Here is a 26,963-nt window from a genome sequence, read left to right on the forward strand (position 1 = left end):
AGCACTGCTTCTTCACAGTACCAGGGTCCCGGGTTTGATTCCAGCCTTGGACAACTGTCTGTGTGGAATTTGCACATTTTCCTCATGTCTCTGTGCGTTTCCTCCCAGTGCTCTGGTTTCCTCCCACAATCCAAAGGTGGGCAGGTTGAGTGGATTGGTCATGCAAAATTGCCCATTGTATCCAGGATTGTGTAGCTATGGGAAATGTGGGGTTATGGCATACAGGAGAGGGCTGGATCAGGGTGGGATGCTCTTCAGAGGGCCAAATGGCCTCCTTCCACACTGTAGGGGTTTGTTGATTCCATGTGATATGCATAGATTTCCAAAAAGGCATTCAATACTGTGCCACACAAACCTGTGAGAAAATATATAAATCACGGATAAAAGGAACAGTAGTAATGTGGATAAAGAGACTGGCTGAATGATAAGAAACAGAGGGCTAGAGTCAATGGATATACTTCAGGGTGTAGGAAGGTTTTAGAATAGACCTCATTCGCAATTGGTGTTGGGACCCTTGCTTTTCCTGAATACATGTTCAGTGTGAGAGAGAGGGTGTGTGTGAGAAAAAGTGGGGGTATGTGTGTATGTGTGTATTTGAGAGTGTGTGCATGTGTGTATTTGAGAAAGTACGAGTGTGCATTTGAGAGAGCGAGTGTGCATGTGTTCTCTTGAGAGAGTGTGAGTGTGCACATTTGAGTGTGTGTGTGTATGTCAGTGTGATTTTGTGTGAGAATCTGTGTGCTTGTGGTTGAGTGTGTGTGTGAGAATGTATAGTGTAGTGGGGTCACCTGAAGTGTGACATGAACCCAAGATCACCTTTGAGGCTTTCCTCATGAGTACAGAACTTAGCTATCAGCGTCTGCTCAGCAATTTTGCGTTGTTGCATATCTCAAACTGCATCTTGGAACACGCTCACGCTCTCTGAAATACACACATACACACCCCACTCTTTCTTGCATGCACACACACGCATGCGCGTGCACACAACACACACACACACACACACACACACACACATAGTCAGACGCTGAACATACAGTGTCTCAGACTTAATTAAAGGAGAAATAGCATACACATGTGCAAGGATGTTATGCTTCACTTATGTTACACATCTGTTGGAGTACTGTGTGCAGTTCTGGTGATACACTACAGGAAGAACGTGAAGGCATTGGATATCACACAGAAGAGATTTACAAGAACGGTTTCAAGGATGAGGAACTTCAGTTGTGAGGGTGATTTTGAGCGATGGGCCTATTGTTCATGGAGAGAAGAAGGCTGAGAGAATATATGATAGTTTTCAAAATAATGAGATGGCTATAGAGAATGGATAGGGAGAAACAGTTCCCACTCATAAAAGGATCAAGAATGAGATGGCATGGATTTAAAGCGATTTGGAAAAGAAACAAAGTGAAATATGGAGAAAACGTCTGCTCACAATAAATCAGTTAAGTTTGAAAGTACTACCTGGAAATGTCATGGAAGTAGTTTCAACTGAGGCATTCAAGAGGGCATTAGATTGTTTCTATTCAAATAATGTGCAGGGCTATGGGGAAGAGGCAGGAGAAAAGCACGGAGTCATAATGCTGATTTGGAGAAATCTTGCAAATACAGTGTGTTATTGGCCTCCTCCTACACTGTAGCAGTGCATGGGATTTTGTAATATGGCATATATTGAAATTATGTTACATAATACATCTCCATGACACAATGGTTTTTCATTTATTTTAAGGGCCCACAAGGTCCAAGTGGCAATAAAGGTGAAGATGGGCAGCCTGGAAGGAATGGTATCAAGGGTCATCGGGGATTCCCAGGTGCTCCAGGAATGCCAGGCCCTCCTGTAAGTATCTTGTATTTCTGGGATTTCTAGATTAAATACAAGAGAAAGTAATATGCTTTCAGGTTTCTTATTCTGAACACATTTAAGACCAGCAGCATATCAATCAAGGGCAAATTTGATATCACAAATTTAGATCATCTTACCTGATAGATTTTCCAGTTTGGCACAGCAATTTATTTTAGTGGTTCCTAAGCATGGGGTAGCATTACATATCATTTCTGAGGAGAAAAAAAAAGCAAAAATAGACCCCACCTTCCTGAAATATTCTTGTCTATGAGCTCACAGCAACTCAATATTATTCATAGAATCTGGATGTGTGCAAAATTAATATCTTATTTGCAAAGAAAATGGTAGGTTTATTTCATAACTCATCAGTCAAAACACTGATATTTCAGAGAAATGTAATGTGCTGTACATTTTGGTGGAAGTTTTTCAGTCTGAGAGAAATGGTAGTAATAGGATTTAAGGCTATGTGTTGGGAGATGTGATTGAATGAGAATATTGATTTAGGAAATTGAATGTGAACCTACATCAACTGAAGTTAGAATAATCTTACTGTTATTGAGTTATTTCAGCTACTGTTGTCTTTAATTTAGAAACATTCCTTTTTGCTTAATTCATAAACCTCCTGGAAAGGAAAAAAAAAACATATGGAGAGTGCTTTCTCTGAATGAGCCTGTCCTCATACTGGCCGATGGTGTTGGACAAACCAACCATGGTTTGACAAGGATACTTATGTACCTCCCAGTCTTTGGACACAGGTGAGGGCAATCCTGTGGAAACGTCAATGGGATTGTGCTGCAGCCCTCTGTTGTGTCACTATGGAATTCTCCTCACACCTACCTTTATTGGGATATTTACTGGCAATCCCTTCCCTGTTCACTTACATTAATCATGGAGAGGTGAGTCAAGGACAAGTGTCCTGAGCAGATTTCCCCCTTTTATTCTCCGTTTGTGAACTCCTCCCAGAAAACAGGAACCAAAACAGAGCAGGTGAATAGGGGTTTGAAGCTGCCTCAACACCTTGCCTTTCCCTACCTTGCTCAAATGAGCTTGGTGGGTGTGTCGGAGAACAATAGCAGAAGTTAAACAGATGTGGTGAGGTCTCTTATGGTTGACTGGTGAAGTCAGCCAGCTGGCTTCCTTTCTAGCAGTGGAGGCCAAAGACATTTTGACTCTTCATACACTTTTTAATTCAAATGACAGCCTGTAGAAGCCAAACAGAGTTGTTGATGCAGCTCTGTAGATTTGGGACACGCAACATTCAAGTCAAATCATGACATGGCTGAGGAGGGTTTCAATTAGACCATCAAATCTGAACTGACTATTCAACTCACCCCACTCTCATCCCTTTCTATATATTTTTCTAAGTTTCTCCCTTTCTCCTTGAAAGTTAATAATAATCTGTTTCCATTACCTTTCCAGGCAATGCAGATTCTAATCACCTGCTGGGTAAAAGCAAATGTCCCTCAACCTGCTTTGACTTTTTGCAATTTATTTCAAGACTGACACTTTTGCCACTGTCAACAGCTGTTGCTTCTTTATTCTAGCAATCACAAGACAATTTTGAACACCTCTATTCAGTCTCCCCTGAACCTACCCTGCTCTAAAGGGACTAATCCCAGATCTTTCAGTCTCCCCATGTAATTAGTGTCTTTCGTCTCTTGTGAAAATCTAAAAAAAAGGTCTCCTCTGGATATATTCTAAAAGCTCTTCCTAAATTTTGTTGCCAGCAATTGAACACAATGTTCCAGCTAGTTTCATCAAAATAATCACTGGAACCTACTTATGTTGTACTGAATACCTCTATTTATAAAGCGAAAAAATCGCTTTTATATTTTTAAGACTTCTAAAGCTTCCCTGCTACTTCCAAAGATGTGTATGTGGGCCGTCTGTGCCTGTAGAATTCATTTACCCTACAAATTATATTGTTTCATGTTACTTTATGTTACATTTTTATGTCTGCATATACCATTATGAAGTCTATTGTTGTTCTCCCTGCTTATTACATTTAAGTTTTGTATCATATTCAAATTTAAAAATTCTCTGTTTTTCTCCTTTGTATTGCTGTAAAAAGTCAAACTGTTTCATTCTCTCCAGGGGAATTCTGGAGAACCAGGCCCACCTGGAAATGCTGGAGCTCAAGGTGCAAGAGTGAGTAAAAGTGAACACTACGACAAAACTTCATCAAATTCTAAAACACTACCTTTCCAATCTCTCACCATAATATATCTTGAGTATCATATGAAAATAGGCAGACAGATACTTCCATTAATATGAAGATTATCAGATAAGTTATAGGTGTTTGGGTGAAAATGAATCATTGATCAGGATTTTCCCAACCTTGGACACTGTCAGGCAATTTCTAACAGTTGGATTGGCAGTGTCTCAATTGCCTGCCAACTAGAGGTGTGTTACAAATGTGAATATTTAAAGGCCTTTAAAGCCTATTTTTGTCAGAATATCAACATTTTGCATGTAGTGAAACAACTTTTTGTCAGTTATATGGGGAGGAGGCCAACATTGGAGCCAGAGGCCTGTGGCAAAGGAGCTGCGAAAAGAAAACCCTAACACTGCCACCCACGTTGGGTCATCTGAAAATGGAGGTGCCCTCACATTTCCCCTCCTGCCTCAGCAGTGGCCACCTCTGATTGGACCTGCCTTCTGCAGTTGGTCCCCTCTCATGGCTGAAGTTGAGCCTCTCACCTAAATTGCCGACCACTTGGAAAAAGTTTCGTCATAATGACTGACACCACTCTGGGAAGTTGCCACTCAAGAATAAGGACATTGGCCCTTCAGGTTTTCAGGCCTGACCCAACATTCAATTACATTAGTTTATGAATGTCAGGAACAAAGTTTGAACTGTTTCAATTAAGACACTGCCTTTCAATCATCCAAGAGCAGCTGTTAGGTATCAATTATATGACTGTTATTCCAAATGTTTACCATCACCAAGTCCATGCATTTGATGCACATCAATGTTTACACAAAGCCAATGGAAGCTATTGATATCAGTTTGTTTTCTAAGCATTCAATGGATAATGTGGGATTAAATTTTCTTCTCATCCCTCTACTTGTTCATGCTGGACAAAGAATGTCAGAGATTTCTTCTCACCACGGACCTGAGCATATCCATGCTCCTGGTCTCAAGCCATTACAATTCCTGAGTATTCCCGAGCTGCAGGAACATCTCCAGGCATCCAAATGGTAAAGCAATGATATGAATGGTAGACTGACGGCCTTCTGCTAGCTGTCCAAGAACAGTAACCAGATGGCTCTTAGTTCCAGATGGCATTGAAAGGCAACACACAAGCACAGGTCTTCAAGGCTCTGGACAGTTGGAGACCAGATGTAGCCTGACAGATGTGCATTGGGACACAGAATCATACAGCACAGAAATGGACACATTGGTCAAACTGGTCTGGATATCCCAATCTAACCTAATCCCATATATCAGTATTTGGTCCATATTCATCTAAACCCTTTACATTCATATATCTATCCGGATGCCTTTCAAATGTTGTCATTGTACCTGCATGCACCATTTCCTGTGGCAGCTTATTCCATACACACACCACCCTCTGCGTGAAAAAGTTGCCCCTTAGGTCCCTTTTCAATCTTTCCCCTCTCACCCTAAACCTATGTCCTCTAGTTTTTGATTCCCCAGCCATGGGGAAAAGACCTTGTTTATTCACCCTCTCCATGCTCCTCATGATTTTATAAACCTCTGGAAGGACATCCCTCAGCCTCCGATGCTCGAGAGAAAAAAGGCGCAACCTATTCAGCCTCTCCCTATAACTCAAACCCTCCAGCCCTAACAACATCCTTGTAAATCTTTCCTCACTCTCTCAGGTTTAACAATTCTTTCCTAGAGAAGGGCGACTAGAATTGTACACGACATTTTGAAATTGGCCTCACCAATATTCTGTATAACCGCAACATGACATCCTAACTCCTGTCCTCAGTGTTCTGACCAAAGAAAGCAAGTGTGCCAAATGCCGCCTTCTCTATCCTGTCTACCTGCAACTCCACTTTCAAGGAACTCAGCGTTCCCCAGTGTCCTGTCCTCGTTTGCCTTATCAAAATGTTAACTATTTATCTCAATTAAACTCCATCTGCCACTCCTTGGCCCAATGTCCCAGCTGATCAAAGTCCCATTGTACTTTGAAATAACCTTCTTCCCTGTCCACTGCACTTCCTATTTTGGTGCCATCTGAAAATTTACTAACCACAACTTGGAAGTGCCAGCCCACTAACTGTGCAGTAATTAGCCAAGAAGTTTAAACTTCTAATGGACAATCACCCTCTGTCTGGATCCATCAAAACAAGTTTTCAAACCTCGATAATTAGCCAAGAAACATTAGATGATTAAAACTTGCTCCGAGCTCTGGGTAACCATCCTACTGATCCCTCAACACACTCACTAACCCTAAATCATTCATGCTTCCACAAATCTCCATAACTCTCTCGGACAATTTTCCCTCTCTAATGCCTCCAGGTGTCTGACCAATCCCCCTCTGCACACAGGACAGTGGAATGCTTTACCCCCTTACCCACACTCTCTCCTGCAAACAGGTTGTAAGCGTTTTTGGCCGAATATATTCTCTAGCAGAGTCCATGGTATTTCTTCAGGATTTCCCTATATTGATTAGATTATATTACTTACAGTATGGAAACAGGCTCTTCAGCCCAACAAGTCCATGCCGACCCTCTGAAAAGTAACCCATCCAAACCCATTCCCCTAAGGGCAATTTGACATGGTCAACCTAACCTAGCATGGCCACCTAACCTGCACATTTTTGGACTCTGAAAGGAAACCAGAGCACCTGGAGGAAACCCACGCAGACACGGGGAGAATGTGCAAACTCCACACAGACATTTGCCTGAGGCAGGAATTGAACCTGGGTCTCTGGCGCTGTGAGGCAGCAGTGCTAACCATTGTGCCACTGTGCAGCCCAGGATTGCTTAACTATCCTGAGAATGAGATGGATAGAAATTGTTCTACATTGCACCCATTTTTCAGAGGGTCTCGGACTGACAGTCTATGCCCAATTCACACAAAAATAAGCAACAGCCTCATTACCTAATAGTATAGGTGCCTTAGTAGGGCACCCAAGACAAGTACTTAAATATGTTGTTGAGCGGCCTAATACCTGGAGAAGGATTTATTTTCAAAATCGATCACCCAGGATCAAGAAATGAGTGCATGTACAGCAACCAACAGTAAGTAAGAATGCTTTTCTGTGAAGTCAATGTTTTTGTCATTTATAGACAATACAGTTTTGCACATTAACCTTTTCAATTCCATTTTAAATATTTTAAAGGGTCCTCCAGGTTCAACTGGTCGCCCTGGCAAAGAGGGTACCAATGGTTATCCAGGCCCTATTGGTCCTCCTGGTCCACGTGGGTTACGAGGAGAATCTGGCCCCAGTGTAAGTAAACAGCAGAGACTTGACTTAATGAAGCAGAAAATTGGAAACTTAACATTTCTGGCTGCTCATTCATCAGGAAAGATACAGTAGAAAGGGAGGTGACAGGCAATGTAATGATCAAATAAACTATTGCAGTTCTGAAAGGCATAATGCAGGATACAAAGACAAAGTCTATTTGTTTGAAGTGAAAGAAAAACACACAGGGGAGTTATTGCACAGCTGGGTATAAATTATCAGAATTAATGAGAAGGACTTGGAAGAAGGAATCTGCAGGCAATTTACAGAAAGAATTAGAGATGTCATAGCAACAGTAAAAAGGGCAAAGTGGGGAAGGAATTCTTGGAATGTGTACACAGCACTATCTTCATCAGTAACTTTTTCCAGCACACGAGGCAGGGATAGCACAGGATTTAGTTCTGGAGAATTAAGTGTAGCAAATGGATCATGTTTCAGTGGGAACAGTGATCACATTTTTTTGCTGATTTAGTATGAGTTATGGTCAAGAAAAAGTGCAAACAACTATAAAATACTTAGCTAGAGGAAAACTAACTTCAGTGAATCAAGAAGGGACCTGACACATGGATTGGAATTTAAAGTTAGTCGGCACAACTCTAATTGGACAATGGAAGTCCGAAAAAGTGGAGTTGGTTTGGGTACAGTTACCATCAAAGGAAAGGATGGCATTCAAAACTAGAAATCATTAGATGAAGAGAAGTCTAAAGATGAAAATGAGGCAGAAAAATAAGATTTATGACAATGTTCAAAATACAGAGAATTAAACTGAATAGAGGAATTAGAGTTTGGGGTGGCACGGTGACTCAGTGGTTAGCACTGCTGCCTCTCAGCGGGAGGGACCCAGGTTCACCTTGGGTGACTGTCTGTGTGGGGTTTGCACATTCTCCCCATGACTGCGTTGGCTTCTTTTGTGAGCTCCAGTTTCCGCTCACAATCCAAACATGTACAGGTTTGGTGAATTGGCTTTGCTAAATTGCCCATAGGGTTCAGGGGTGTGTTTGTTAGGTCCATTAGTTATGGAAAAATGTGGAGTAATGGGTCTGGATGGGATAATTTTCAGAGGGTAGGTGTGGACTTGTTGAGCTGAAAGGCCTACTTCCACACCGTAGGAATTCTTATTCTAATTCAAATCCCTACAGTGTAGAAATAAGCTGTTCGTCCCAGCAAGTCCACACCCTCTGAAGAGTATCCCATCCAGACCCATTACTCCACATTTTCCTGTAACTAATGGACCTAACAAACACATCCCTGAACCCTATGGGCAACTTAGCAAGGCCAGTTCACCTGATCTGTACACATTTGGACTTTGGACTATGTGGTCCCCACGCAGACACAGGGAGAATGTGCAAACTCCACACAGATGGTCACCCGAGGATGGAATTGAACCAGATCCCTGGCGTTGTGAGGCAGCAGTGCTAACCACTGAGCCACCTAATACAAGTAAAACCTGAAAAAAAGGAAACAAAGGAAAAGAATGGAAATACAGAGTACACAAAAATTTCATTAATTACCTACAGGATATATTAAAGATTATATATTTTGGCAACAAATTCTGGCATCACCATGAATGCAAGCATTGAGTTAGCAGAGTCTTATCTTTACTCGAGAAACTAGCCCCAACTTGTTCACCCTTTCCTGAGAAGTATGATGCGTCTATTTCTAATAGATTATTTTTCCATCTTCACATAGTAATGGAGACCAGAGAGTACTCCAGGTATAGTCTGATAATGTTCTTCACAAGTTTAACATAACCTTTTTGCTTTGTAACTCTGTCCCTTTCAATAATGAGTCCCAGTGCTTTGTCTTTTTTTGTTTTTAATATCATAGTAACCCATTCAATTTGTACCCTCCGATTTCTCCATTATTTAAAAACTTAGCATCCACACAACTTTTTATGTATCAACGTCTAAGTAGGCACATACCTAGATTAGGTCAGACTTCCCACTCTATCCAGTTTCCAGTATGGTGGAAATCTCACTCCAGAGAGCTGGCAAATCTCATGGGGTTTGGTTGGTACCCTATAGTGGCAAGGAGACCAGCTAAAATCTTATTTAATCTCTATAAAATCCTGGTGGGCTCTGGGATATTGGATGTGAGTGGGTCACCAGTAAAACAACCTGATATCTCTCTGCTAGTGGGTGAATTTCCTGCATCAGGGCCCTATCCCTTCCCTGAATACAGGAGAGCTTCCTACCGCATGATCTTGTGAGCCAATTTCCAGACCAGCCTGTCATTATACCCTTTTCAACAGTCTCCATTAAAACCCTCCCTATGTTTGACTCCACTCTCTGTTTCTGTTTTGTAGCTAGCTTGCATTTGTCATTTGACCTATCACTCCTCATGTCCACGAGTCAACTATGTAGCTCCTTGCCAAATATGTTTTTTCATTAAAAAAAAATGTCACCTCTCTATCATTATGGTTACTTACACTTTTTCACACATCCTTACAAAATTCAATTTTGGAGCCCTTTCTCATAGCTTTTTACCATCAGTCTCTAGATGTTTTTCTCTTCCAACTTTGAATAAGGATTCCATTACCTTCCTATCACTGACATTACAACAGACCTACATGTTGTCTTAAATATTAAGTAGTAGTAGTGAAAGGGATGGGGTTGTGGATAACTTGAGACTAAAATTGTGGATTGTTTTTGGAACTACAAGGGTAGGCTTAGTAATTAAATTTGTATTTTATATTTTTCTTCCTTAGAGAAGAGGATTCTGCCAATGGCGCAGTAAAGCAGAAGGCAGTAACAATGTTAGATAGGATGGTCATACAAAGGAAGATCTCTACTTTAAAAAACTGGCATTCTGCAAAGTCTAAAATTAATATGATCTGGATGGGTTGCATGCTAGGTTACTGAGGGACATCTGGGTGGAAACTTTAGATGGTATGCCCACAATTTTCCAAATATACTTCAAAATGTTGGTGCTAGGAGATTGAAGGATTACAAACGTTTCATCCCTTTGTAAAGAAGGGGAGAGGGGTAATCCTGGCAATTATAGACAAAGAAAGCCTTTAGAAACACTAATCTGGGAGAAAATTGATTGACATTTAGATTAAGGAGAATGAATAAATTAAAGCTGGCGTGCAATTTTTTAAGGCAAATAATGTTTAAGTAACTTTCCTTGGTTGTTTAATTAAGCGATGGCAAATGTTGATCATGGTGTCACTGCTTACGTGCACAGACTGATTCCTGGGGTGGCGGGGTTGACGCATGTGGGAGACTGGATCAGTTAGGACTATCAAAGAATGAGAAAGGATCTTGTAGAAATTTACAAAATTCTAACAGGACAGATGGAGAAAGGATGTTCTCAATAACCAGAGAGTTCAGAACAAGGGGAGAGTGAGGACTGCAGATCAGTGTCAAAGAATGTGCTGGAAAAGCACATCAGATCAGGCAGCATCCAAGGAGCAGGAAAATTGACATTTCAGGCATAAGCTCTTCATCAGGAATTCTTGATGAAGGCCTTATGTTCGAAACATCGATTCTCCTGCTCCTTGGATGCTGCCTGACCAGCTGTACTTTTCCAGCACCACAGTTCAACTCCGGGGGCAAGGGTGAGGATCACAGTCTAAGGATAAGCTCTCAGGACAGAGAGGAGGAGAAATTTCTTCACCCACAGCATGCTCTTGTGGAATTTCTTGCTATAGGAGACAGGAAGCTAAAATATTGAATACTTTCAGAAAAGGTTTAGATATAGTTCTTAGGAGTAAAGGGATCAAAGGATATGGGGAGAGAGCAGAGAGAAGGCACTGAGTTGGATGATTAACATTGAATGGTGGAGCAGGGTCAAAGGTCATTCAGCCCTTCATCTCCTATGTGTTATGTTTATGTGTTTCTATATTTTGAACTCTGTAGGGTCCTTCTGGTAACCATGGCCCTCCTGGTACTCCTGGTGCCCCTGGTCCCCCCGGTCCTCCTGGCCCCTGTTGTGGAGCAGCAGACAGTGGCGGTAAGGGTGTAGTGTATCCAGGAAGCTACTACTTTAGAGATCAACCTAGTGAATCTGTGAACGAACAAAGGGACGAAATAATAGCTGCTCTGAAATCCCTCAACAGCCGAGTAGATACAATCCTGATCCCAGATGGATCACAGAAGAGCCCTGCCCGAAGTTGCCGAGATCTAAAATTTTGCCATCCTGAATTCAAGAGCGGTAAGGAAGTTATTTAAGATAATTACATTTCTTCTGTCCTTTAGATTAAATTCATTGTAACTTAGAAGTATAAATTTAGGGACAATATACGAACATTCATTTGGAACTTGAGTATTGTTGAAATCAGAGATATGTTACTGAAGCTTTTCGTCTTGATATTATCAAGGCAAATGCAAGAGTACCAAAATATGAGCCAGCACAACAATTTATACTTCAAGACAGAAGGGTGTTGATTGGCTAACAAGTCAAATGGTTGACCGAGGCAATACACTGAAGAAAGCAACAGAGATAAATTGAACCAAACAGCATGTCTCTTTGACTGTTCATAATAAATGGAGTACAGATCATTCCCCTGTAGTAAAATTGTTCCTGTCATGTGAAAGCTGACATTCTTGCATTTGTCCTGAAGAAAAATAATGTTTCAGCGATATGAATCATTTTTCAATACCACCTGATGTTTCACATGAACATACAAGATTACCAGGCAGGAAAAGACTGGATCATCAAACCATCTCCACACACATTATTGCTTAGGTACTTCTTGCCTCTTTCCCGTTGCATCATGCTAGCTCACAAGAAAAAAACAACATAGAGAGGAAATTCACTGCCGATAAGAAGGAAGAGCTTTGGAAAATTCCTGTCCAGCTCCTCACTTGATCAGAATCAGACCAAGGATTGCACAGACCGTGTACTTATTATCTAATCTTTATCATTCAGTTTAATTTGCCCATTTTCTCCTAATAAAGATTACTTCCCATTTTCATGTAATTGGTAATTCTAAAATTAAATTGACACAGTTTAAAAGCTAAGGTATCTTAATTTTTTTAGGTTAATATTATTTGAGATGTTATCACACAAAAGGTTAGAAGCTGGTATCATGTTCTCCTTCTATTTTAATATAGGCGTTCAAAATGAAATAGTTGAGTTAATATCTCCCTTAAAGATCAAAGGGAGAAATATGTTAATCAATAAATTAATAAAAATTACTTGTCGCTAAATCTTAATTTTTACTTTGTTCAGAGGCATTTCAGAATTAGACTGCTGAATAATTTTACAATTCCCGTAAAATCATAGAATCCCTACAAGTTGGAAACAGACCACATCGACCCTTTGAAGACATCCCACCCAGACCTACACCTCTACCCAGAATCCTATATTTGCCATGACTAATCCACCTAGCCTGCACTTCCTTAGAACGATGGGCTATATAGCATGGCTAGGTAAAAACAATGACTGCAGATGCTGGAAACCAGATTCTGGATTGGTGGTGCTGGAAGAGCACAGCAGTTCAGGCAGCATCCGAAGAGCAGTAAAATCGACGTTTTGGGCAAAAGCCCTTCATCAGGAATAAAGGCAGAGAGCCTGAAGCGTGCAGAGATAAGCTAGAGGAGGGTGGGGGTGGGGAGAAAGTAGAAATGACCTGGGAGTTGCAGTAGGAGAGCGACTCCCTGAGATTCTTGTAGAGAGAGGAGGAAAACTTCTTCAAGACAGGCATCCTTGCAAGAGGATTAGCAGTAGGGTTAAAATCAACGAGGTAAAAACAATGACTGCAGACACTGGAAACCAGATTCTGGATTAGTGGTGCTGGAAGAGCACAGCAGTTCAGGCAGCATCCAAGGAGCAGTAAAATTGACGTTTCGGGCAAAAGCCCTTCATCAGGAATAAAGGCAGAGAGCCTGAAGTGTGGAGAGATAAGCTAGAGGAGGGTGGGGGTGGGGAGAAATTCGAAATGACCTGGGAGTTGCAGTGGGAAAGGGACTCCCTGAGATTCTTGTAGAGAGAGGAGGAAAACGTCTGCAAGGCAGGCATCCTTGCAAGAGGATTTGCAGTAGGGTTAAAATCAGCATGGCTAATCCACCTAACCTGCATATCCTTGGACTGTGAGAGGAAACCCACGCAGACATGAGAAGAAAATGCAAACTCCACACAGACAGATACCGGAGGCCTGAATAGAACCTGGGTCCCTGGCACTGAGGCAGCAGTGCTAGCCACAGGGCCATCATGCTTCCCTTGGCTCAGCAGTCAGAAAGATTTCCACTTATGCCTTTCACAGCTGCCAAAAGACAAACTTCATATCCAACAAAGCTGATTGATTGGATCTGTGCCTCTGGCAGTGAGGGGACCATTGGCTACACCAATTCTTATTAAGTAAGAAGAGGGATAGAACAGACTTAGAAAAGACTTGTGAACATATTTTACTTCATAAGGCAAAGGTTTGCATTCATCTTTCCCAAAATTACTCTGCTGTATTTCAGGAGTATTTCTGAATAACCACAGCAAACCATGGGATTCAAAGGAATTAGATACTTATGATGTTTTTGTTGTATTGGTTACAAGAAGATTAAAAGTATAGGCACGTACCAGAATGTCAGAGTAATTATTCAATTTCAGGAAATTATACATCACAGCCTTTTGATTTTCCATCAATCAAGTTAATAAACAGAAAATGGTTTGTCAGTGTGCCATTTCTTAATCTGTATACCCAGTGTGGTAGGTGGAAATGAACAGTATGAAGCTATGATTTTCAGAAATTATTAAATGCTGTTGAAGAATTCTCAACAGATATTTGGTGGAACACACTGTTATTGTTCATCCTTGGGAATGTGGTGACTAATTTAAATAAGAAAAATAAATTCCAAAGATGGTACATATTATCAGCTTTGTTATAATCTAAAATTGAACTGCCATAAGATAATATATGTCAGGAAAATATTGTATTGTTGTAGTGGATTTTTGAAAGGCTCTTCTCAACCAGAGTAAAAACAAGCCAGCCAAATTGATTCAATTATTTTCAATTACTCAAAAATAATTTCCAATTTGCCTTCAAAGTCAACATTATGCTACCAACATTAAATGTTTGATTCTCTGCCTTACAACTGTTGTCCACTAATACAAAAGCAGCATAGTAGAATGTGTACTGTCTTGTGGATTACTTTGTTTGAATCTTTTGGATTACTTACAGTGTGGAAACAGGCCCTTCGGCCCAACAAGTCACACTGACCCTCCAAAGAGCAATCCACCCAGACCCATTCCCCTACATTGACCCTTCACCTAACACGGACTGTGGGAGGAAACCAGAGCGCCCGGAGGAAACCGACTCAGACATGGGGAGAACGTGCAAACTCCGCACAGACAGTTGCCCAAGGCGGGTACTGAACCTGGGTCTCTGGCGCTGTGAGGCAGCAGTGCTAACCACTATGCCACTGTGCTGCCTCCATGTGTCACATTAAATAGGAAAAAAGAACAAAATTAAAGGCATTGCTACCTTTGAAAACACATTTGAAAATATATTTTTGTATTAGGTTAGAATTTTCACTATTAGCATTTTAAAAATCCCTGCTAATAATGTTGAGGTCCTCTATATCTGGTTTAATTAAAGGACAAGTAGTCAGAAATTATTTTAATTTGGGCACATGGAAGATGATAACAGAATTGCTAAAGGCATAAATTTTCAGGGATTTACTAGACAATGCAAGAACTAGAATAGACTTCAGGAAAGCGTGTGATTTGGAGACGTAAGGAAATACAATATAATACAGAATAATGTGTTTGAGGATGAACAACAAATAGTAAGAGCAAACACAATGGAAAGTTGCTCTAAGGATGAGATGAGCAGAAAGACTTGGAAATTAAATTAGATAAACCAGGTATGATGGTCACAGTTTGTAATTACTGCATGTGCAACCAAAACGGATGAAGGCAATGATACATGTGCTGCTGCTTGTGTGAGGTTACCCACTAATAACTATCCAGCATCACCCAAAACAAGACTTCATCTTTTAAGGGCAAGTTGATTCTACTGCTGGACATGGACTTTAAGGTGGATGATCAGAATGGAAGTACAAAACTGGTTCACCAGGTTAAAGAGTGTCCCCAAGATTCTCAGAAGCATTTAGAGGTCTTGGTGCAACAAGGCAGTAGTTCTCTTCCTTCAGCAAATGGGTGGCACTGTAATTAAATACTGGGAAGGCCATGGGATCACGTATCAAGTAATCAATTCCAGTAATCAATGCCCAGAGTTGACATCCTTCCATCTACTAGGAGAAAGTGAGGACTGCAGATGCTGGAGATCAGAGCTGAAAAATGTGTTGCTGGAAAAGCACAGCAGGTCAGGCAGCATCCAAGGACCAGGAGAATCGACGTTTTGGGCATAAGCCCTTCTTCAGGAATGAGGAGGGTGAGAAGAGCTTATGCCCGAAACGTCGATTCTCCTGCTCCTTGGATGCTCTTCAGCCTTCCATCTACCTAATATAACAGAAATGAAGCAAATCCATTTTCATTGGGATCGGTTCAAATGATGCGCTTGATGGTTTAAAATCAAATCAGTGAAAGGCAGGTTCTTCTACAAGTGCTTCAGATTTGGAGGTTTGTGTGATTGTGACTGCTGTCCTCTGCATCATTAGTTGTCAAATTGCTGATCATTATATCAGTCTGCAGTATCTACAGTCAGTATGTAAGTCTATAGGTCATGTTGCCATTTCTCTCTGTTATTGACTAATCTCTCCCACATGTAAACTTGATGTTTAGGACCATCATGGTACCCTTACACGCATCCTTCAAGAGGAGCTTTGGGCATCCTACTAGCCTGAAACCAGACAGAAAACCTGTGGGAATATAACCTGTAGGAATCTTCCACATGTAGAACAATGGTGTTTATTTCTCTAATATTTTTCATGTCTGCTTAAGGGATTACTTTTCGAAGAGTAGCCACTGTTTCTATGTTGGAAACTCAGCAGCCAATTTTCATGTTGCAAGCTCCTACAAACAGGAGAATGGTATTAAGTAGGTCTTCTGTTTTTTTTAATGTTGATTGAGAGATAAATATAGACCAGATCATTGCGGGTCAACAGATTAACTTACCTGGCCTGCTATTTCTGCAGGCTTTTCAAACACCATATATCCATCAATATAAGCTTGTTTTTGGCTTCAGTCCTTCTTTTCTGCGTGCTTCTAAACAACATGGTAACCTTCTGAACTGCCATTTATTTTAGGTATTCTAGCAACCATCAAGTCCAGCAATTTAATTATCTTATTTTGCAGTAGTTAATTTCTTAAAGCAGTATGGCACCAACCTTTTGGTCCATTTTTTAATGTTAAGCCTGAATTAAAGACATGCAACTAGATATCACATGTGCCTGCTATAGCCAAATACCTATGAGATATATGTGTGAGTCTTACAATATTGATAAGTATTGAAGAGTAAGGTGGAACAATTGAATGTTACATATGAGACTAGATTACTGATAGATGGCTAATGGGGCCTGGTGCATTGAGCAACATGAAGATTTACATTTCTTGCTCAGCTACAATGCCATAACTATTAAGTTGAATCAATGCAAACAATCCATCAAAAAAGTGACAACTTGTTTCTCCAATATAATGAAAGTACTGAATTTTAAACATAATTGGTAGTCAGTGTGTGGACTTTGCTTTGTTATTACTATTACAGGAGAATACTGGATTGATCCCAAGCAAGGCTGCAAATTGGATGCTATCAAAGTACATTGCAACATGGAGACTGGAGAGACCTGTGTGCCTTCCAACCCCAGCAGGATTCCACGCAAGAACTGGTGGACAAACAAAAACACAGTGAGAAAGAAGCACGTGTGGTTTGGAGAGTCCATGGATGGTGGATTCCATGTAAGTACTTTTCGATTGTAATGAAATAATGTAAAACAAAAGCATGAGGCGAGAAAACTGAAACAAATAGGTAAAATATGTTTAATTGTCCACCATTGGACAACTGTAACAATATTAAACAAATTGAAGTTCACTCTCTTTGTAACTCGAGATTAGATTTTATACTCAGCCCCTGTATGTTTTTGAAACCTTTAAAACATATGATCATTATTTTTATATCAGTGCAGACCAAACTACCCAAGCTTTTCTACTAAAAGATATTATTTCTTTGGGTGGCCTGGTGGTACATGATTTAAAACGAGAATTAATACATAAGTTCCTGTATCCAATGGAGCAGTCACCATAGTGATGAAGGTGGGGGGACCGGTGAAATTAGACTCTTTCCAGTACCAGAAAATATGATCAGATTGATACAGCAGCTTGTTTTGCATAACAGGAAAGAAATTCAGGCACAATGCTGACTCCTCCTGTTTTACAATACTGACATTAACCATTTTTGTGTTCTGAGATACTTAGAATATGCATTGTTGATATGACAGTCTGTAGATGTATTCTCTGTAATGTTCTTTACAATTAAAGCAGAAGTTCTAAACAAAGGCCCATTAACACCAGGAGTGGCTAATAAATGATGACCCTGCCAATGATACCTGTGCTATGAAAATGAGTAAATAACAAAAATATCCCTTGAGTATAATTCAGTGAATAATTTTATTTCTGCAGTTTAGCTATGGTGTCGATGCGCTATCAGAAGATACTGTTGAAATCCAAATTGGATTCCTTCGCCTTCTGGCCACTCAAGCATCCCAGAATATCACCTACCACTGTAAGAACAGTATTGCCTACCTGGATGCTGAGACTGGAAGTGTGGAGAAAGCTTTAAGGCTGATGAGTTGGGTCGATGCGGAGCTCAAAGCTGAAGGACGCAGCAGATTCACATACAATGTCCTTGAAGATGGTTGTACCGTATGTATCAAAAAGATGCTTATGCAAAATATATGTAAGAGTAGGCCATTCAGCCCATTGGTCATGACTGGCCTGATTGTGGTGTTAACTCCACCTAGTGGTCTGTCCGGAAAGCACTTAATTTGCAATCATCAAATCTGTCTGTCACAGCTTTAAAAATATCTCATGATCCAGCCTCCACTACTTTGTATGGACGAAATTTCTAAAGTTATGACCTTTTAAGAAAATAAATTCCTCTTCATATTTATTTTAAATAGGAAACCTATCCTTTTGGCATTTACCCTGTTGAACCCCCTCAGGTTCTTATGTAATTAATTAGGATCAACTCTCATTCTTGTAAACTCCAATGAGAATAGGTCTGACTAATCCTCAAACATTAATCCATTCACCCCAAAGATCAGCCATCCAGATATCTTATATAAATCCCAACATCTATAAGATGCTTCCAATGCAAATATATCCTTCAATAAATAAGGAAACTAAAACTACAGAGTATTCCAGATTGGTAAAACCTATGTGCTGTACATTTGGAGCAAAACTTTCCTATTTTTATAGCTCAGTTCCCTTTGAAAAAAACAACATTGCATTTGTGGATCTAATTATTTGCTGCACCTGCATGCTAACTCTATTTGATCCATAGAGTCATTGAGATATACAATATGGAAACAGACCTTTGGGTTCAACCCGTCAATGCCGACCAGATATCCTATATAAGTCTAGTCCTGTTTGCCAGCATTTTGGCCATATCCCTCCAAACCCTTCCTATTCATATACCCATCCAAATGCCTTTTAAATGTTGCAAGTGTACCAGCCTCCACCACATCCTCTGGCAGCTCATTCCATTCATGTATCACCCTCTGTGTGAAAAAGTTGCCCCTTAGGTCTCTTCTAAATCTTATCCCTCTCACCTTAAGCATATGTCCTCTAGTTTTTGACTTCCCCACCCCAGGGAAAAGACCTTGCCTATTTACCCTATCCCTGCCCCTCATGATTTTATAAACCTCTATAAAGTCATGCCTCAGAGACCTGACACTCAGAGAAAACAGCCCCAGCTGATTCAGCCTCTCCCTATAGCTCAAATCCTCCAACCCTAGCAACATCCTCATTAATCTTTTCCAAACACTTTCAAGTTTCACAACATCCTTCCTGTAGCAGGAAAGGGGAGAGAATGCTTCTTTTGTGTTGTAGCATTCTCCAACCTCTCTCCATTTAAAAATCATTCTATTTTTCTGTTCTTCCTGCCAAAGTGGGCAACCTTTTCCTTACTTTCACAGCTTCCAAATATTCATCCATTCACTTCACCAGCATATGTCCTTTTGAAGATTCATTGTAACCTCCATACAACTTGCTTATCTATCTAACTGTATATATTCAGCAAAGCTATTACAATATAGTCAGCCCCTTTATTCCAAGTCATTAAAAATAGTAAATCATTGAAGCCCCAGCACAAATCCCTGTGACACTGCACACATTAGAACTGAACCTGTTTATCACAACTCCCTATTTCCTGTTAGTCAGCCAATCATACACATGCTAAAGAATCACCCTAACCACTATAATAATCTTATAATCCTCAGTACCCTTTTATGTGGTGCCTCATCATACCTGTCAATAATCCAAATAGACTGCATCTATACCCTTGTCCATCTTCTTAATTTGTCAATGAAGTCTAACAAATTTGTCAAAAACAATTTCCTTTTCATCTTCTTGATTTTATTATAATTTTCCTGTTACTGCGTATAATAAAGAAGTTTAACGTTTCTCCACAATAGGTTTTTGGCTAACTAGGATGAAGCTTCAGCTTTATTTCTTCCTGGTTTCTTGCATCGAATTGTCACTTTTGAAGATGTTCTATCGACTGAGATCTTTTCACTCTGGGAAATTTTGGAAGGATTACAACTGCATCCACCTTTACTAGACAACTTCTTACACAAATTTTGATTTTAGTGTGAAGGCCATTATGCCCAAAGAACTGATCAACCTTCTATTTCCATTAGAGCATTTAGTTGCCCATCAGCCTTATAGTATATTTTCCCTAGTGATCATGATTATTTTAAAAACCACATAACACCAGGTTATAGTCCAACAGGTTTAATTGGAAGCACTAGCTTTCGGAGTGCTGCCCCTTCATCAGGTGTTTGTGATGAAGGAGCAGTGCTCCGAAAGTTAGTGCTTCCAATTAAACCCGTTGGACTATAACCTGGTGTTGTGTGATTTTTAACTTAGTACATCCCAGTCCAACTCCTCTCCAACTCATGATTATTTTAATTCTCCCTTCCTTTTGCACCTCTGACACCCCCTTCCAACCGCCAACATCACACACACTTTTTTCTACTATTCTTACAATGCTTTTTGTGTCTGTCTTCCACAGAGGAGATAGATACAAAATGATTGTTCGAAGTTTTTGCCATTTCATTGTTTCCTGAGACTCACTCCTAATGAACAAATGCTCATTTTCATAACTCTGTCCACTTCGATATATTAATTGAGCTTTTGTTAGTTTTCTATGATTCTTCTATTTTTCTGTCTTTAATTTTTAAGTGATCTTTTAAGTTTTCAAAATGTGCCCAACTATTATTAACCTTTGCAGCGGTGTAGACTGATTCTTCCTATTTGATATTATCTGTAACTTCCTTAGTTAGCCACAAATGATGTATCCTTCTCATCATGTCTTTCTTTCCCGAAGAAATTTCCATGAGTTGAAAGTTATAAAGTATTTCCCCAAATATTTGCCCCTGTTTTTGTTTCCCATCTTACCCTATTTTTCCCATACCAGGTTTTCCAACACTAAAATAAAACAAAGAACAGTAGCTGCCAGAGATTTGAAACAAGAACAGAAATTGCTGGGAAAATTCAACAGGTCTAGCAGCACCTGTGAGGAGAAAGCCAACTTAATATTTCAAATCTAGTTCTGATGAAAATTCACTCAACCCAAATCTTGTTTTCTCTCCACAGATGCTGCCAGGCCTGCTGAGTTTAGCCAAACATTCATGTTTTTGTTGCAGTTTTTCCAACTCTGTTTTCAAATATTTTTAATGTCTTTATTTAAGTATAAAACTCTAGTTTCAGATCTACATTTCTCGCTGTCAAACCAAGTGTGATATTTTTAGAACAGACGTTATAATTATTCTTATTAAGCGGATTTTTAGTTAAGGAGTTGTCAATGAATCTTGTCTAAATACAGATTGCTCTGTCTAAAACAGACATTCATATTTAATTGCAGAATGTGTTCTCCAAAATTGTCCAACCTTCACTATATAAACTCTTCTCCAGGGTATATTTGCCAGTTTAATGTGCAGGTGAGGTGGATTGACTATGCTAAATTGCCCTGTAATGTCCAGGGAAGTGAATTAGCCATGGTAAATGCGGTGATGGAGTGCGTCTGGGTGGGATGCTCTTCAGAAAGTTAGTGTAGTTTTGATGGGCTTCTTTCTGCACAGTGATTCTATTCTATGAGTCTGCCCATAGATTAAATCTCCCATTGCAATACATTTCTTAAAAGCTCTTATTATTTATTGATTTATACTCTGCCCTACAATATAGATCCTGTTAGGTGCTATAAATTAATCCCAGTGATTTATTCCCTTTTAATAATTTGAATCTCCACAAAACCTAATTCTACATCTTGATCTCTCATCTAAGATTATTTTTCACTGAGAGTAAAAGTGTCTTAGTTCCTAATAAATATAGGTTTCTCTCTGATTAGAGATAGACAATGAGTTTAATATAATATTCATCATGCATCAGATAATGAACAAGTTTGAGAAGTGGGGCCTTCATGGAAATCTTAGCTAGTATGCGAAATGAGCCTGAACTGTTGTGTCCACTTTGCATTGCAAATTCAGCCATCTGTACTGATTTTAGAGGCTGAATAGACTGAATAGACTGAGACTATTTTCCCTGGAGCACCAGAGGGTGAGGGGTGACCTGATAGATGTTTACAAGATCATGAGAGGCATGGATGGGGTGAACAGTCAAGATTTTTTTTTCAGGGTAAGGAAATCCAAAATTAGAGAGCTTAAGTTTAAGGTGAAAGGGAAATATTTAAAAAGAGACCTAAGGGGCAATTTTTTCACACAGAAGGTGGTGCATGTGTGAATGAGCTGCCAAAGGAAATAGTAGAGGCTGGTTTTGCAATTACAATGTTTAAAAGTCATCTGGATGGGTATATGAATAGAAAAGATTTAGAGGCACACGTGCCAATGGGATCAGATCACTATCAGATATCATTTAGTGGGTGGTGCAGTGGCTCAGTGGTTAGCAACACTGCCTCACAGAGCCAGGGACTCAGGTTCGATTCCAGCCTCAGGTGACTGTCTGTCTGGAACTTGCACATTCTCCCCGTGTCGCATGGATTTCTTCTCGGGGCTCCAGTTTCCTCTGACAGTTCAAAGCTTCGTAGGTTGGGTGGATTGGCCAGGCTAAATTGTCCAGAGATGTGCAGCTAGTTGAGTTGTCCATGGCAAACACAGGATTATAGGATTGGGAGGTGTATCTGGGATGGAAGCTTTTCAGAGTGCCATGTGGACTTGATGGACCAATGGCCTGTTTCCACACCGTAGTAATTCTATGATTATCCAGGCAATGCAGATGAGTTGGACGGAAGGGTCTGTTCCGTGCTGTATAATTCTATAACTCGCCAACCGCCTGCTCCTTTCTTTAATGTTGCTCCAAAATGTCAAGTCACTTTGATTATTTATACCAACCAAAATAATCTTGATATCATGACCCTGTAATTGCTATGGAAAATTCGGTTATTTCTATTTATTTATCAATTCAATCTTGTCATGACTATTCTGTGTGTTTCAGAAAAGGGCCTTTAATTTTGACATTATACCATTTTTCTCTGCTCCAAACTTTGTCACTGGTGTATTATGATCCTTGCACATTCTGTATCTCCTTGTCACACTATGCCATGCTGTACCACTGCCTTATTCTGCTTATTCGACTTGCAAACTTCCCTCGTATGTAAGCCCTGTCAACTCCCACTGTTTAATTTAAAGCTCTGTCTACAGTCAAAGTTACATAATTCATCAGGACACTTCAGTCAGAATTGTTCAGCTGAAAGCCATCCCAACAATAGATCTCCATCTTCTCCTTGTACTTATACCAATGTCCTCTGAATCAAACCCCATTTCTCCTACACCAGTCAATGAGCAATATATTTAATTCTTTATTCCTATTTCTTAATGCCAATTTGGTCAGTAACTTTGTGGTTTTATAATTAGCCCTTAGCTGCTTGCTGTCCCTGAGCAGAATGTCTTTCTGAGGCATTCTAAATTTTTTTAAAAATGTGTGTGTAATGCAGTGATCCTACTGCACTGCGCGCACACACACACACACACACACACACACCTATGCACACTCACACAGACCCTCTCTCATACAATCTCGCACTCTCACCCACAAACATGGGGTGGCACGGTGGCTTCATGGTTAGCACTGCTGCTTCACAGCACCAGGGACCTGGATTCAATTCCTGCCTCAGGCAACTGTCTGCGTGAAGTTTACACGTTCTCCCTGTGTCTGCGTGGGTTTTCTCCCACAGTCCAAAGATGTGCAGGTCAGGTGAATTGGCCAGGCTAAATTGTCCATACTGTTGGGTGCATTAGCCAGTGGTATATATGGGGTGGGTTTGGGTGGGTTGCTGTTCGGAGGGTCGGTGTGGACTTGTTGGGCCGAAGGGCCTGTTTCCATACTTTAATGAATCGAATCGAATCTAATCTAAACACACCCTCTCATGGACTTATACCCCGTTACACTCACATTCATACATACTCTCTCACAGACACTCATAAACCACACACACACACACACACACATATATAAGTTTGTTGGGTGAATTTGTACTTGCAGAATTACATTCTATTTTGCTCAAAAACTGCATGAATCCATGTAAGAGTCTGTAAATCCCTTTTTTAGATTAGAATCAGTCTGAACATTGGGGCACAGACAGTCTCACACAGGGCACCTCACACTTTGAATGCGTTATCTGGGCCGACATGGCACCTATTGTTCAAGTTCACTTGAGAATGTAATTTTAAAAAGGTTCTGGGATTTACATATGAAGGAACTGAAACCAACATGGTCATTTTAAAATATGAAAGACTTAACAAACAATCCAGGTCTTTTTTTCAATATATAATTTACATCACACTGTAAACTTTTGCTATTAATTCTGTGTCTTATGACGTTATGCTCCACAACCTCCTGATGAAGGAGCAGTGCTCTGAAAGCTAGTGTTTCCAAATAACCTGATGTTGAGTGATTTTTAACTTCGTACACCCCAGTCCAACACTGGCGCTTCTAAATCATTTCTTAGTTCTGCCAATGTCGATAGTATAAACATGGAACATTACAATTGATTTCTTCCCCATCAACATTGCAAGTTCCTCTCCAACCCAGAAAATATGTTCTTGACCCTGGTATCACACAGGCAGCACAGCCTCATGTCTGCTTCAAAGAATCATGTCCATTCCCCTAACTACACTGACTGCTATTAAAACCAACCTTGGAGGTCCAGGCAGCAGGAAAAAAGTTGACCACAACTATATTGTTCCTTTTTACTCCACCCATTTGAATATGGCTATCACCATTTTGTTTTATATATGCAGGAATGTAGAACTTACGAGCAGGAGCAGGCCTATTTAAACCAATTAATTTAGAATCCTGACATTCATTCCAACTGATATGATTTCTGTCAACAACATAGTTTATGAGATGAAACTAAAACTTTATTTCTGTTTGCTTATAGAGGCATACAGGAAATTGGAGCAAGACTATCATTGAATACAGAACACGGAAGACTCTTCGCTTGCCCATTGTAGACATTGCACCTCTGGATATTGGTGCTGAGCACCAGGAATTTGGTGTTGATATTGGACCTGTCTGTTTCTTATAAAATTCACTTGAGAAAATTTTTTATCAGTGCTTAACTAAAACCAGACACAGCCTAACTAATTTCCATACTGCACTTATCCACATGCTTTTGTTTTGGACCTCCCAGGAGGAAATAATGTCCAAATCACTGCTCATCATTTTGACAGAAATTATAGAAAATATCAAGATGGAATATGCATGACAAGAGAATATTTTCACGTAAGTGTTCAAACAATGACTTATCTGTGGTGCCTAACACTGGGGTGAAATCAAGAAACGTAATTCATGTGTTGAACATTCCCAACATAAAATTTGACAAACCTTTCTTACCAAGGTGAAAATCAATATGTGCAGAACTTGCCCAGTTTCAACTACCTCATCATTGACAGAGACTGGGGTAGGTTTGATACTCCCACAGAAATGTTGCACTAGTCTTTTAAAGTTTTCCAGAAGCAGTAAATTTAAGGATAATTCAAGGACAGGTGCTTTGTATGAACAATAAAGATATTATTGATACTGCTGGTAGACCAAAGTGAGCTAAATGTACTAAGTGCTCTGCATTTACTATATGTGTTCAGCCAATTATTCATTGGTGCTTGTGTTCTTGAGCCTGACTTTGGCTTTAAATTGGTGCTATTTTAAGTACAGACTTCCTAAAGTTTTTTCACTCCTTCATAATTTCTAACTTTTGCTGCAATGACTGCTCAACAATGCATTCCTTTCACATATATTCATTTATTGTTCAGTGATAAGTCATCATCACTTTATCAGCTTGAAGATTACTGTTGGCCATTCATAGTTCTAAAACTCAGCAAGTGGATAAAGGATTTCAAAGATTCCATTGACTTACTTACAGAACTATCAGTTTGTTGTGAGGTGAGGTCAGGTTTTTTTCTGTAATGGTATTTGAGTGCATATTTGTCATAAAAAATTAAATAAAATGTACTGAAAAATTACTTGTTTTCATTTCACTATTTTAAACTGGGTAGCACCAGGATGACATGACAACAATATACTGTATTGTCAGTGGAGCCAGGTTGGGAATTCGGAAAAATAACAAAAAGTAAAAATAGTTTTTGGCAGTGTGCATAACTAAATCATATTAGGAAGGATTTGAAGCCACATCCTTGAGTCACATTATCTTCTCTCCATAAATTCAATTTATGTAGTAAAATGTTCCAAAATGCTTCACAGACATGCAATCAGATATCAAGCCAGAAAAAGATAGAATGAGGGATGACTAAAAGCTTGTTCAATCTGGTAAGTTTAAAAGGGAGGCTTAAAGGACAAAAAACGTACAGTGATTTGAAGAGGAAATACCACAATTTTGGTGCAACCAAGGACATCAATATACACAAGAAACCAGAAATAGAGGAACACTTCAATTCTTGGAGGGTGAGCACTGGGGGAGATTACAGAGTTAGGGACTAGTGATGAAAGCCATTCTAGGTCAGTATGTATATTTATCATGTTGTAGTGTCATAAAATCTTTCCTTATGATTGATTCAGTATAAATCCGGTGAAAGGAAACTTATGTCTTTGCCAGCTGTGAAGGAAAATATCAATTTTATGGTAGAGTTCCCATTTAACTATGCCAAACCACACTGGTTTTAATAACATTATCTTTCGCTTCTGAATCATATTTACGATGTAGAATTTGTACTATTTAAAGCAAAGGGGGAAATTATAATAATCTAATGTTCAAGAAGCAGAGAAGGTCTGAAAGCAAGATAAAAAACAGAAAAGCTGGGATTCCACACATGGAATTTTAATGCCAAAATGTGCATCTTTCATTGTTGACAGTTTGCCTTTCTGACACTTCTCTGCAAGCTGTCCTTGATTCCTGGAGACTGCAATTAAACCTACAAAGCAGTTTATATCCGAGACTTCCACATTCACCATCATTATTAAAATGCAAATTTGGCTCCTGGGAGTGAATTACTTGCGTTTGTCCCAGTTGAAGTCAAACATGGATTTTCGCAGGCCAGAATCAGCTTCCAGACATGCGACCATTCACAAAATAGATCCTACCTGCTCATATG

General features: G+C 39.8%; 1 protein-coding gene across 1 annotated transcript in view; it reads left to right on the forward strand.

The window, feature by feature from the left end:
• Positions 1–25,877, forward strand: part of LOC132817149 (collagen alpha-1(I) chain-like) — a 189,131-nt gene extending 163,254 nt beyond the window's left edge. The window contains exons 46-52 of the mRNA XM_060827358.1: positions 1,730–1,837; positions 3,938–3,991; positions 7,162–7,269; positions 11,145–11,439; positions 16,889–17,079; positions 17,800–18,042; positions 24,797–25,877. Coding sequence (XP_060683341.1) covers positions 1,730–1,837; positions 3,938–3,991; positions 7,162–7,269; positions 11,145–11,439; positions 16,889–17,079; positions 17,800–18,042; positions 24,797–24,943 — 1,146 coding nt within the window. The 3' untranslated portion in view covers positions 24,944–25,877. The remainder of the gene's footprint in view (positions 1–1,729; positions 1,838–3,937; positions 3,992–7,161; positions 7,270–11,144; positions 11,440–16,888; positions 17,080–17,799; positions 18,043–24,796) is intronic.
• Positions 25,878–26,963: the final 1,086 nt, after the last annotated feature.

This window comes from Hemiscyllium ocellatum, chromosome 7 (assembly GCF_020745735.1).
Source record: "Hemiscyllium ocellatum isolate sHemOce1 chromosome 7, sHemOce1.pat.X.cur, whole genome shotgun sequence".
NCBI lineage: Eukaryota > Metazoa > Chordata > Chondrichthyes > Orectolobiformes > Hemiscylliidae > Hemiscyllium > Hemiscyllium ocellatum.